Here is a 12,965-nt window from a genome sequence, read left to right on the forward strand (position 1 = left end):
GTCCATCCAACATTATCCAAACAACTTCAAAACTTGGTTACAGATGTCAGGCGGAGAATCTCAGGAACTGGACTGGGTGCAAACGGCATACCCTCCAGAAGTGCACACTCCCAGTTGTCAACATTTTCCCAACATGTTCCCCACTTACAAACTCACTGGCATCGTGTGAAGCTGCCCACTGTATGTGAACTACTGAAAGTGCCATATAAATGCTATTACATTTTTTTTTAAAAGAGCATGCAGAATCCAACTCTTGTACACTGTTCTCAAATGCATTCGTGATGTGAGTGTTCAACAGTAGAAATGGGACACTGGGAAGCAAGCTTGGCAGCAGGATTTAATCTGATCCAGGGTTCAGTCCTGGAATTTGTTTTCAAGAGCCCTGGTATGTTTGAAGAATAGAGAAAGTGTGTGTCAGTAGAGTGAATACCTCTACCTTACCAGGTGCTTGCAACCAATCTCCCATAATGGGATTTAGGGAAAATGCTCCTAGGTCAAAGAGTTTTATCTTGAGGCAGTTTTGAACCAGTACTTCTCATTTTAGGAGTGTCAGTGTATGGGTGTGTGTGCAGACGTGGTGGACAGGAAGACCTCCAAGGTTCTTCCAACTCTTAACATTCTATGAATCTATTCAAAGTGCGGCTACACCACCAATCTATATACAAGCATAACAATACTGGCAGTTTTATCTCCGACTTCTTTTCTGATAATCCCTAGCATGGAATTTGCCATTTTCACAGCTGCTGCATGCTGAGTTGATGTTTTAATTGAGCTATCAACTACAAATTCAAGATCCTTCCTGGCTTGTCACTGCTGATTTAGATCCAATGCATGTCTATATGAAGTCGGGATATTTTCTCCAATGTGCATTACTCTTTAATGGATGGAATCAACAATAGGTGTGCAAAACAAATTTTAAATCAATTTGATTTTAAAGTGTACAGCTGTTTTAATTAGTTGTGAACCACCCTGAGACCTAGTTATAAGCAGTATAAAAATATGTTAAATACAATGAATCCCAGCCAGGAAAGACATTGGAAGAAGAGATATGCTTCTTTGTTTGTATCAAAACAACCAGATGCCAAAATTTATTGGTTTTATGGCCCCAGAAAATTACAGTTAAAAAAAAAAAAAAAACCATAGGGAAAATAAAAGCCAGAGAGACAGAAAATGATAAGGCTGGCCCCTCAATAGTGAATCGGACTTCCGTTGTTCCAGGGGTTGAAAGGGGAGGCAACTATAAGAATTAAACAAGAGCAACATGGTCTCCAAAGTGGAGGCTTGCAGAGTGAGAAAGAAAGTGTCCAAGTCTTGGCTCCAATTCAAATTGAATCTGTCGTTACGAAATGCTAAAAAAAACAACACTTGGCCCAAAACAAGAAAATTCACATACACACAGCTTTTTCCAGCCAGCAAGAAGGGACAAACAGAAAGTCCCCAAAAGCAGACACACAGTAACACACACACACACACACTTTTCCACCTGCAGGTGGCAGCACTGTCTCTGACATAACCATCAATTCTCCTGTCTCTCTAGATCAGGTTTGCACAACTAGTGACCCACCACAAGTGCAGCACACCAGACACGTATTGTGGCCTGCTAGAAGCTTGACAACCTCCCCATTTCTACTAGTCCCAGGCAGGCATCCAAGAGGGGAAGTCTACCAATTCCCTAGTGGACTGCCAGAAAGAGTTGGTGAGTTGCACAGCAGCAGGTCTATACAAGTCCACTAAGCCATCAGGGACTTGACGCACTCTGTTTTTGCTGCCTGCGGTTTTAGAAGCAGCGACACATATCAAGTACCTGGGCAGGCCACACTACATGGCAGGTGTTTGGCTTGCTTGGTGGGGACATCACAAGTTGGGTAGGCCTGTTCTAGAGGAGGAAACAATACCCCAAACTCCAATATTAATTTTCCAGCTTCTTTTCTGCTGTGAAAAGGTTTCCTTCTAGGGAGAGTTTTCTCTCTTGCTTTCACCCCCTGGAGCAGCACACACTCTCACTGCCTTCTTTCCCCCTTCCCCAATCTGTTTCTTCTGAGAGAATCCGATGGAGAAAAAGCTTCTGTCTTCCAAGATGGCCTAGCCCAGCACACAGCTGGTGGGAGAAGGTGTGGGGCAGTCCCCAACAGTAAAGGCTGGCGCTGGGCCTGGTTTAGGCCTGTGTGGCAGGTAGCCCGCTCCCATCGGGCAATAGGTCCTGGTGGGCCTCGAGACGGGCCAGGCGGCTTTGCTCCAGAGCAATGGCCTCGGCTGAATGTTTGCATTTCTCTGAACCACACTGACACGTGAAGTATTTGCTCTTGATGTCCCAGAAGCGGTCACCGTAGTCAAAGCTGCAGCCCAGAGCAGAGAGAAAGGGGTAAGAGCGGGCAAGCTCACCTCACAACAGACACTCATTTCCAAGACCCAGGGCTCTAAAAACTGTTTTATATTGTTTTGTGACATTTAAAAACCACTTTATTGTCTCTAAACTGCCTTATGAACCATTTTAATTTTACTGGCTGTTGTTTAAGGCACATATATACTCAGATATTAAGGTCATCCTCCCAAGCCCTTCTTCAAAACACTACTCTGCCACCTTCAGAGGTGAGGCAGATGGTGACACTCTTCCCGGCACCAAATATTAACTCTTTTTGGCACCAGACTTAAAATAAATTTTAAAAACCCAGGGCCTCCAAATATTATGTAAACTTCTTCAAAACAAACAAACAAACAAACAAACAAACAAACAAACAAACAAACCCCAAAGCTCAAAAGTTTTGGAAAACAGTACATTCTAAGATGCAGCAAATTTTGCATACAAACTTCCCTTTTCTCCCGGAAATTTTCTTGTTAAATATGACTAAACGGCATATTCCTACAAAACACACTGAACTTTCTTTATATATGATAATGGTGACAAGAATCCTTTATGTTTCCTGTTGGAAAACAAATCTGATTCCAACTTTAGGTGAATGGCATCTCAAACTTTAGGAATATGTATCAATGGTCAAAATAATTGCATAGATTAATCTGAGGATTTTTTCTCTCAAGTATGGGAACCATTTATTCGATATAATATATTGCAGGGATTGGCACCTCATCTGAGATACGGCTTTTCTTTATAGAGGAAATTAATGCAGACAGTAAGGATATTATTTTTGTTTCAGTTTTGCAGTCAATAATTTGTAGGTGGGGGTGAGGACAGAGAGACATGTTGGTTAAAGGAATTCAGGTTGACATATACAGACTATATTGAGAATCTTTGTAATTGCTGGGTTTGATTATCTTGTTTCTTGTTCCTTTTTTTCTTTTTCTATTTCTTATTTCTCTCTGTTTATATCTTTCTTAAAACAAGAAAACAATGTTAAAAAAACAAAACAAAAACACACCCCAACATCTGCTGACATGTTTTACTGCTCTGCTGTTTTAACTATGGGCTTTTTGGAGTTATTTTTTATTGATTTTGTCAACTTGTTGTTATTTTTAAAATACTGAAGTAAAATGCCCTGAGAAGCAGTGGTTAAAATTAATACAAATATTGGAAATAAATGAATCAATTATTCCAGGCCAGAGGTTCTCCACCTGTGGTCCTCCAGATGTTGAACTTCAACTTCCATCATTCACAGCTACAGTTGAGTGGCTGGGAATGATGGGCATTCTCATTCAGCAACATCTGGAGGACCTCAGGTGGAAAACCTGTTCTAAGCCTATTTTGTATTCTGTTGCCAAATGCATTGATCTAAATCAGGGTTTCTTAACCTGGAGGTCCCCAGATGTTGGTGGACAGCATCTCCCATCATCCCCAGCCGCAAAGGCCATGGCTGGGGATGATGGGAGATGCTGTCCACCAACATCTGGGGACCTCAAGGTTGAACTAGGAGCCAGTGTGGTGTAGCAGTTAGAGTGCTGGACTAGGACCGGGGAGACCCGAGTTCAAATCCCCATTCAGCCATGATACTAGCTGGGCGACTGTGGGCCAGTCACTTCTCTCTCAGCCTAACCTACTTCACAGGGTTGTTGTGAGGAGAAACTTAAGTATGTAGTACAGCGCTCTGGGCTCCCTGGAGGAAGAGTGGGATACAAAATTTAAAAATAAAATAAAATAAATAAAATAAATGGCAGGGCCTGCCTTGACTACTTCTGTTTAAGTCTTTTTTTTCTTGGAAATGCAGGAGGAGGTCCTGGGGTGTGTGTGTGTTTGTGTGTCCCAAACCTCCCCAGACATCATTCCCTTTGCTGTTTCCATGTTACCAGCTGCATTGCCTCCTCGCCACACCCTCTTTCACTGTTCACTGACCCGAGCTCTTCACCGGTCCGAATGTCTCGGCTGCTGAAAAAAGCAATGCGGGGGAAACGCAGGTCCTGATGCAGCATGAACACCCGCACAGGGATGATGTTGGGGTCACACAAGTGATTAATGAAACGGCTGACGTTGCCATAGTAACGGGCATCTATGCAGTACACCTCACCATCCTGCAGGGGGAGACCCAGCATAGATAAAACTCAAGAAGCTTCCAGACCCCACATTCCCGCAAGCCTGGAATCTACTAACCAACACAAATATATGCAATTAAAAACAGGACCAGTGCATCCATAAGGCAGCAGATCAGTGAGAAGCAGAGGCCACACATGCTGCTGTCCCATCTCTCCTGCCCACAGTCCCTGCTCCTTCTTCACCTGTGCTCCCTGGATTTAAAGAGGCCGAGGGGAATGGAGCAGAAGAGTGGTGGGCCAGAGTGCCTCCTAAAAGACACTCTGGTTCACCACACCTCATGTACTATCTGGATTTAAAGAGGACGAGGGGAGTAGAGCAGAAAAGGAAGTGTGGAAGAGAGGAGTGGTGGGCCTTTTAGGATACATCCTGGCCCACAACTCACTTCTCCACACTTCCTCTTCTGCTCAGTTCCCCTCTTCTGCTCCACTCCCTCTTCCTCTTCCAACTGAGTTAGTACAGTAGAAGTAGCAGCACTGCTGCCAGGTAAAGGGTTGGCATGGCAAAAGGCTGTGCGCCACTGGGTCGGGGCGGGCGGGGGCAGTGAAACTTGTTACCCTGCCTCATTCACAGGTCAAACCTGGGCTATTCCTAATTAAAAGCCAAAACACTACCCACTTAATGTCCTTCTTCATGTCCCCACCCCAAAAGGTGCCATCCCAAAACTGTGAGGCTTGATTAAGAAGTGCTCGAACCTCCCCGACTCAAACCTCCTCAAGCAAACCACAGGTATGGACAACCTCACCTTATTGTCTAGATCAAACAAATAGGAGTCATCTTCCCTTACATCAGCTTCTGCATCGGAAATCAGTTCCCCTACATACCTTTGGCACAAGGGGAAAAAAAACACAGAAGATGAGACTGAATGTGTGGCTACAGGGGAGGTGAGTTACGTCTCTGTAGTCAGCAAGTGCCTGACTAGCAGGGCAAGCCCAACATTCAGGTGCAAGACCTCCACCTCTCTAACCCACCCATAACGTAAAAACAGCCCTGGTGGATCAGGCCCCAGGCCCATCTAGTCCAGCATCCTGTTTCGCACAGTGGCCCACCAGATGCCGCTGGAAGCCACAGGCAGGAGTTGAGGGCATGCCCTCTCTCCTGCTGTTACTCCCCCGCAACTGGTACCCAGAGGCACCCCATCCCACGAGACACACTCGGGCGTTTCAGAAGAGGAGGAAAGGCATCTCTGCTCCTAGGGCCACTCACTCGCATATAAAGGTTCCCTGAGGGATCGTCTGCAATGCTCGGACACCCCATCCCATTTTGGCAGTGCGGTATAGCTGTAAACGGACCCTGTAGTGGCAGAAGACACAAGATAAAGAGGTTTTGGGGTTGGGGTTGTTTTTTTGTAGAATATTAACAAGAAGTAGATTTCAACCCTGTATATATAGCAGGAATGGCCAAACTTCAAGCTTGCAGAATTCACTGATGTTTTTAATGAGACTCCGCACCCCCCCTCCCCCGCCAAGGTCCACGTGCAAAATAGTGGCTGGGGGGCAGGGTGGAGGGGGCAGGCAAACACTTAAAATGAAGTAACAGAGTGCCTCTGAGCACATGCGCAGGCCAGGAAGTCATTCTTAGTACCAGATTTAGCTCAGTCATTTCACACAAAAATCTAGTCCTGGTTTTCTTCCAGGCTGTCTTTGTTCCAGCAGACTAATTTGGGGGACAGACGATGGAACCTTTTTGTTGTTGTCATTTTTCCACAATGAGGGATCAGAAACCCTTTTATCTACTACAAATCACGTAATCTCTAATCTATGACCTCACGAAATCAAGATCTACAAGGAGATCTCGATCTACCTTCTGCCAGCGCATGAGCTATAGAACATCAAAAGGCCAAGTTTAAAAAACAAAGCAAAAACCCTCCTTTAAAACAGCTTTTAAGTAATACTTACAGTTAATCCACATGAATCAGCAGTACAACGGCCATCTAGCTCTACATTCTATTTCCAAAACCAACAGCAAGATACTTTCACGCCCTGTGTGTAGCTTCCAGAGCAGGGGAGGGCAAACTTGCCCTCCAGCTATTTCTGGGCCGCAACTCCCACAATCCCCAGCCACAGTGGTCAACAGACAAGGATTATGGGAGTTGTAGTTCAGCAACAGCTGGAGGGCCAACTTTGCCCAATCCTCTTCCAGAGGCAACAGCCCTGCCCTGTTCCCGGTATCTGGAGATAAACTATCTCTGAACATGGAGGTTTCATCTTGCTACCATGGCTAATAGTTATTAGCTTTTATATCTTTTATAAAAGAACCATCTAAACGGGTGGCTGTGTCTTTATTTAGAGACAGTGAATTCACTGTGTACTGCCCCCTTGAGAACTGCCCAGCATCTGGATTTCTCCCTCCTTCTTCCCAATCTTTTTAAAACAAGTGTACCTCTTCTCTTGCAAACCTTCAACTCAAGTACCCCATAGAGATACTTAGAGTATATGTGAGTACACACAAATTTAAGTGTTACAGTTATGAGACAAGCTACTCCAGGCACTGGCTTATAGGGATGTGCCTGGACCAGGAGTTCCCATTCAGGTGTACTCATGTCCCTAGGACTATTCGAAGGGCTTCCAGGCGGTACTCCTGGGGGTTCCAGGAGGTACCCCTGCTAACTTGGCAAAGAGGCGCCTTTTAACGTGGTGCTTCTCTTTATTTAGCAGGGGGAGAGTAACTGGCCCTGTCCATCCCCAGCACAGTACTTCCAGTGACTGTTGCTGGTGTCTATCTGATGTTTCTTTTTAGATTGTGAGCCCTTTGGGAACAGGGAGCCATCTTACTGATTTATTATTTCTCTGTGTAAACCGCCCTGAGCCATTTTTGGAAGGGCGGTATAGAAATGAAATGAAATGAAATGAAATGAATCAATCAATCAATAAATAAATCTCGGAGCCCTCATGGGGTCCACAGAAATCACCATCAGCCAATTACAAAAAGCAACTTTACTGGGAACAGCCTATATTTTGCGATGATATCTATAATAACCAACAGTATTGATGATAAAATTCAGCCATCCCAGGTCCTTGGGAAGGACTCAATGTCTGGATTGACAAACCAGTCAATAACACCTGTCTGACTGTGTAAACAAGAAATAATAATAATACTCGGAGTCCTCATGTCTCCCCATGCTGCAGCCGTGCTATTTGTATCCTGTCTGAAGATTGCTGGTTTAAAGCTAATGCATCCTCAGCAATATGTCTGCTGCAGAAGGGGAGAGAGGAAAGTGAAGATCATCCTCCTCTGCTCCTGATTGGCTGGCTATATGCTGAAGCTCAGCGTACCCCTCCCCTCAACCTGACAGGCTTCAGAAAATTAGCATTGAGTACTCCCACTGAAATTCATAGGACAAGTAAACGTGTCCCATTAATTTCAATCAGACTACTTATGAATAACTTAGTGGGGATGTGAGCCAGTGGATGTCACAGTCTGTCTCCCTAACTGTTACACTTAAGCGTTTGTGTGTGCAAATGCACGCACACACATAGACAGAGATACTCCAGTCCAGCTAGTCCGGGCTACTCTTTAGTGTAGCTCACATCCACACTAAGTTACTCATAAGAAGTCCAATTGGAATGTAAGCCAGTAGGGATGTGCATGAACTGTTTGACTGATGGTTCAGAAGGAAAGTTTTAACTTTAAGGGATTGGGAGTGTGCTCTTCCACCCCCCCCCCCATTTTCCCACTGTGCCCAAAATTGCACAAGGCAGAAGGGGAAATGTGGCGGGGGAGGGGGGTGTAAGAGCACCCTCCCAGTCCCTTAAAGGTAACCCCCACACCCGCCGTCAAACCATCCGCCGGACCTCTGAACCCAAAAGGAATGGCACTCTGTATTTGAGACGACTCCCCAATTTCTAACATCAAAAAACCCGTTGTTGTTTTTTTTAAAAAAAAACTAGTCTTGGATTCACATAAATACCATAATCAAGGTTTGACAAACTTCACAAGTGGCCATCACAACATCTTGTTAGGAGCAAGTTTGGCAGGTTAATTCTGCAAATGCTACTGCCTAGTTCCCGATTCCTACTCTCTTCCATTACACCATCAGTCTTCTTCCCCATCTGCAAACCATTTCAAGCTCTTCTGCAATTCCTCAAGGAACTACTCACTTGATGCCACTCTGCACCACACGATTCTTGCAGTTCCTCCAGCACGTGCAGGCCTGGTTGCATTCAAAGATCAGGGGCGGCTCAATTTTGTTGAATTCCTGCAGCAAACGGCCGTCCTGCAAGGAAGTCAAAGAAAGTTACATTCACTGTAACAATGCTGTTTCTTTCCCCTACTCTCCCAAACCCATAGGCAGAGCCTCACTAGGCCTTGGAGATGTTCATCCATCTGATGTCAAGATTTTCCCTCATTCACACCTACAGAGTGAATCATGCCTGAAAAACAATAGCTGCAACTTTAGTTTTCCATACATAAAACTGAAATTCTGCCCAAACGAAGGGAAATGTTCAACCTTGGGCCCCCAATATTGTTGGACAACAACTCCCATCATCCCCAGCATCAATAGGCAAAAGTGGCTGGGGTGATGGGAGTTGTAGTACACTACCACCTGGGGTCCCAAGATTGGAAAACCCTGTTTTAAGTTAATTAACTGTAACCTTTAATTGATCTGCAATGAATCAATAAAAATAATTTTGATCTGCAGACTTCCTACCAGCACAGGACTCTTTCCTAATGACTCATTTGCCCTGAAGTCTGTCCAACTCAAAATGAGATAGGATTTCTGGACAGAATGCTGGCCAGGCCTATCACGTTCCACTGCCACTTTGTGTAAACTGAGAGAATGTCCCAATTTCATTTCATTTTTATCCCACACCTCCCCCAAGAAACTCAAGGGAACATACCTAGGGAGACATCCAGAAAAATGTATATGCAGAAGTATATTCTGTTCACACAAGGGGGAAGGGGAGATTTTGAGGGACCCTCAAGGACATATTTTTTGGGGGAGGAATTGGAGGAAGCAGGGAAGGGGGGGTTAGTTAAAATTCCCCCTCCCCTCTTATGCTAGCAGAAGATATTTCTGTGAGCATGACGTTCAACTGGGTGTCTCGCATTTCCCCCCCAATTGAAAATATTTCTATCCCACCCCTCCGGCACACTGCTGCTCGGGGCAGCTTATAATAAAGGAATAAAAGCATGAACTCCACAATGAAAGAATAAAAGACAATGAAACACAATGAAACATCAATCATCAACACAAGAAGTCATCAATCCCATAGTTCTTGCCCCTTCTTCCATTTTTTTCCTCACAGCAACCTGGAGTGTTAGGTTAGACCAAATGATTGGTCCAAAGTCAAGCAACTATTTTTATGGTTGAATGACGATTTGAACCCAGGACTCCCCAGTCCTAGCCTGACACACTACCCACTATACCACATCCTAGAATACAACACACACCTCTCTTGGCAGAGCACTGCCTACCAAGATCAGTAGTAGCGCAACCTGTCCTTCAGAGAAACCTCCATCACTGCCAATCACCTTAATACGGAAACCCTTTTTACGTTTTCGAGACAACTCCGATTTTTACAAATTATTAAGTTTAAGGTTCCAGTGACAGCTAAGCACTATACTAGGTGACATGGGCTTCATTTTTATTGTATGCTAATTTGAGCATCTTGTTATGGAAAGGCAGCATATACGCGACATAAATGTTATTAATATCTTATTATGAAAAAGTAGTGTATACATTACATATGCAATTAAAAAACAAACAAAATACCCAAACTAGGCCCTGCTTGGAGGTTTATAGTCTATTCTTAACAACACTGTTAAGAGAGACCGTATGGCGTATTGTCCAGTTGCTGTTCAACTACAACTCTCATCATCAAAGACCACTGTGGCTGGGGATGATGGGAGTTGTAGTCCAACATCTAGGGATCCAAGTTGGGAACCCTCACTCTAGTCAGTCCAACATCCGTTCTTTTACTCATTATTTTTAAGTGGATTTTCTGTACGCTTCCCACAATCACCTATTTGGTCCATTTCAAGGCTTCCCTCAGTCTCCCTTTCCTCGACAGCCAAGAAGCCCTCCTCCACTCACCTTGTCATACCAGCAGCGGATGCTGAGCTGCCCACACAAACAATTGCTGGAGGAACAGTCATCTTGGCACGTGCAATGCTGAGAACGGAAAAGAGAAGGTAAGGCAGGTGCCACAGTCTGGGGCAGTCAGGCAGCTGCCCCCTACTCAGGACAATACAGCCTGCAAGTCAAAAGGTAGACTGATCCAGCTATGCTGCCGCCCAGATTAGGAGATGCACATGCAGCATCCCCAGACAGCAAATAATTTTGCTGTCTCTCTCTACTGGAAGAGACTGGATCATCCATTCAGGCAATGCAGACATGGGGCAGAGGCTCACATTAAGGAGCAAGGCCAGAGAAGCAAATCACACAGAGGCACAACAGGCAGTCTCCTCTGAGTGGATACCGTGGGCTTGTGTCCCAGTCCTCTCATAGCACACACTTTGGGAATTAACATATGAAGTGCTAGGGAAATTGGCTGCAAGTCCTACCTTAACCAGATGATGATCCATCCATGACAGTGGGGAGATGACAGTGGAGATATTAAATTGTGGCTTGAACAAACCAGTTTCTCATATTCGGATGAAACAGGAAACTGATTAGTTTAAGCCACAACCGAAAGCTTTAAATTTTTTCCTCGCACATCCGAACCTGAAGCTAGCCACAGTTCATTCACGGTCCTCTAAACCATTGTTTAGACTAGAGGAGGATTTGAATTCAGCCAGTGCTGGGTTTGGGCCAATTTTTAATCTCTCCCTCCACATCCAGATCAGCACAGGGACAGCACAGGCTCCAGGTTCCATCCCTGGCATCTCCAAGTAGGACTGGGAAAGACTCTCATCTGAAAACCTGGAGAGCCACAGCCAGTCAGAGTAGGTAACAGATAAACCAATAGTCTGACTCAGTATAAGGCAGCTTCCTATGTTTCTAGGTTTCTCCCTCCCTGCTAACACTCATGTTCGACTGCTTCCAACCTTTCTGTGCCTCAAACCTGTTGCTTTTGGAAGGAGAGCAGCTCTGAAGCCCAATCATCAAACTGGCACAAGTACCTGCAGGTGTGTGATGTTGCGGTCAATGTTCATGGTGGACGTCTCACAGTTCTCAGAAATGTATTTGTAATCCTCCGGGCAGGGCTCGTCATCCACGGAGTTGACACAGGGGATGGGCACATTCTCATAACCACGGGCCACGTCTCTGGAAAGAGGAAGAGAGGGACACAAGTGGAATGGTTGGAATAAAAGATGGATACTAGCTGTAGCACAATACTTGCACGGCTCTTTTAAAAGTGCAAATGTAGTTGGCCATCTTTGTCTTCACTTTCAGCACAATATAATCTCAGCCAGCAGGGGGCAGCAGAGACAAGCATTTGCCTACCAACCTCACCCCACCCCCCCTAGAAGTGCTGTGCAGCTCACCTGCTGATTATACGTTCGGTGCGCATGGAGCGGTTCAGGATGCCCTGGCGGATCTTGCGGTTGAGCTGCAGGGCGAACCACACCTCAGAGTTTTCCAAGGTCAGGTCCACGGGCGAGTCCCCTTCCTTGTTTCGCACCTCAGTGTCAGCGCCCCGCGACAAGAACAGACTGGGTGGGAGAGAGTCAGGGCAAAAGTGATGTGACATCCAGCCTGCTCCATTTCCCCCACCTACCCGAAGAAAAAAGAAAGCACACGAAAGAGAGCCCAGCATCCAGTTGCTTACAGAACACAGTCATGGTAGCTCTCCCGGGCAGCTATATGCAGGGGTGTGTCCCCGTGAAAATTGACAGCGTGAAGGTCACACTGGGCATTCAGCAGGACTTCAGCAATTTCTGCACTTCCTGTGAAGGAGGCCCAGTGTAGGCAAATGTTCTCTTCCTGTTTGGGGAGAAGAGGAAGGAGCTAAAGGAAGAGCACAGTGACAGTGAAATGGCTGTTCATTTATCTCTGTGTTACGACTAATTTATTTATTTATTACATACTGCCTTTCATAAATATCACAAGGTGGTTTATAGCAGAAATATATAACAATAATGAGAACAATTAATAACACAACTGTTAAAAAACAGCTCCCAGAGCAGCACCAACAGCAAAAATTGTATCCCTTAGAGCACAAAGGCCCGATTAAATAGCCAGATTTCTAAAGTTGTGTCCTAAAGGTATCAAGGGAGGCCAAGGAGCAGATGTCCATTTGGAGGTCATTCCAAAGCTTGAGGGCAATGACCAAGAAGGCCCTGTCCCATGTGCATGACAGTCGAGGCTGGGCCCCTCTGATGATCTTGTCAAGTGGGCAGAAACATTAAGGAGCCAATGGTCCCTCAAGTATCCAGGACCCAAACTGTTTGTTAAAATCAAGCCAATCAGCAATTAAGAAGCTTCCAAACAATTTTCAGAAGTGTTTAACTGGGTGCCATTTTAGAAGAAGAATTCTTCTCCTCTCTCCCCATCGAAACCAGTGGACCATACTGGAGTAGAATTATCCTGAAAACAACAGGT

General features: G+C 45.2%; 1 protein-coding gene across 7 annotated transcripts in view; it reads right to left on the minus strand.

Annotated features, from left to right (window-relative positions):
- Positions 1–1,047: 1,047 nt before the first annotated feature.
- The window catches only part of EHMT2 (euchromatic histone lysine methyltransferase 2), a 79,705-nt gene continuing 67,787 nt past the window's right edge, over positions 1,048–12,965 (minus strand). For 5 of the 7 annotated variants that reach the window (XM_053295539.1, XM_053295535.1, XM_053295538.1 and 2 more), the window contains 9 exons: positions 12,193–12,347; positions 11,909–12,076; positions 11,543–11,687; positions 10,515–10,592; positions 8,578–8,693; positions 5,684–5,770; positions 5,223–5,301; positions 4,283–4,458; positions 1,048–2,336 (listed from right to left, as the gene is read on the minus strand). In XM_053295539.1, the coding sequence (XP_053151514.1) occupies positions 2,156–2,336; positions 4,283–4,458; positions 5,223–5,301; positions 5,684–5,770; positions 8,578–8,693; positions 10,515–10,592; positions 11,543–11,687; positions 11,909–12,076; positions 12,193–12,347 (1,185 nt within the window). In that variant the 3' untranslated portion in view covers positions 1,048–2,155. Of the gene's footprint in view, positions 2,337–4,236; positions 4,459–5,222; positions 5,302–5,683; positions 5,771–8,577; positions 8,694–10,514; positions 10,593–11,542; positions 11,688–11,908; positions 12,077–12,192; positions 12,348–12,965 lie in introns of all 7 variants that reach the window. The other 2 variants (XM_053295537.1, XM_053295540.1) reach the window with 2 other exon arrangements.

Source organism: Hemicordylus capensis, chromosome 2, assembly GCF_027244095.1.
Source record: "Hemicordylus capensis ecotype Gifberg chromosome 2, rHemCap1.1.pri, whole genome shotgun sequence".
NCBI lineage: Eukaryota > Metazoa > Chordata > Lepidosauria > Squamata > Cordylidae > Hemicordylus > Hemicordylus capensis.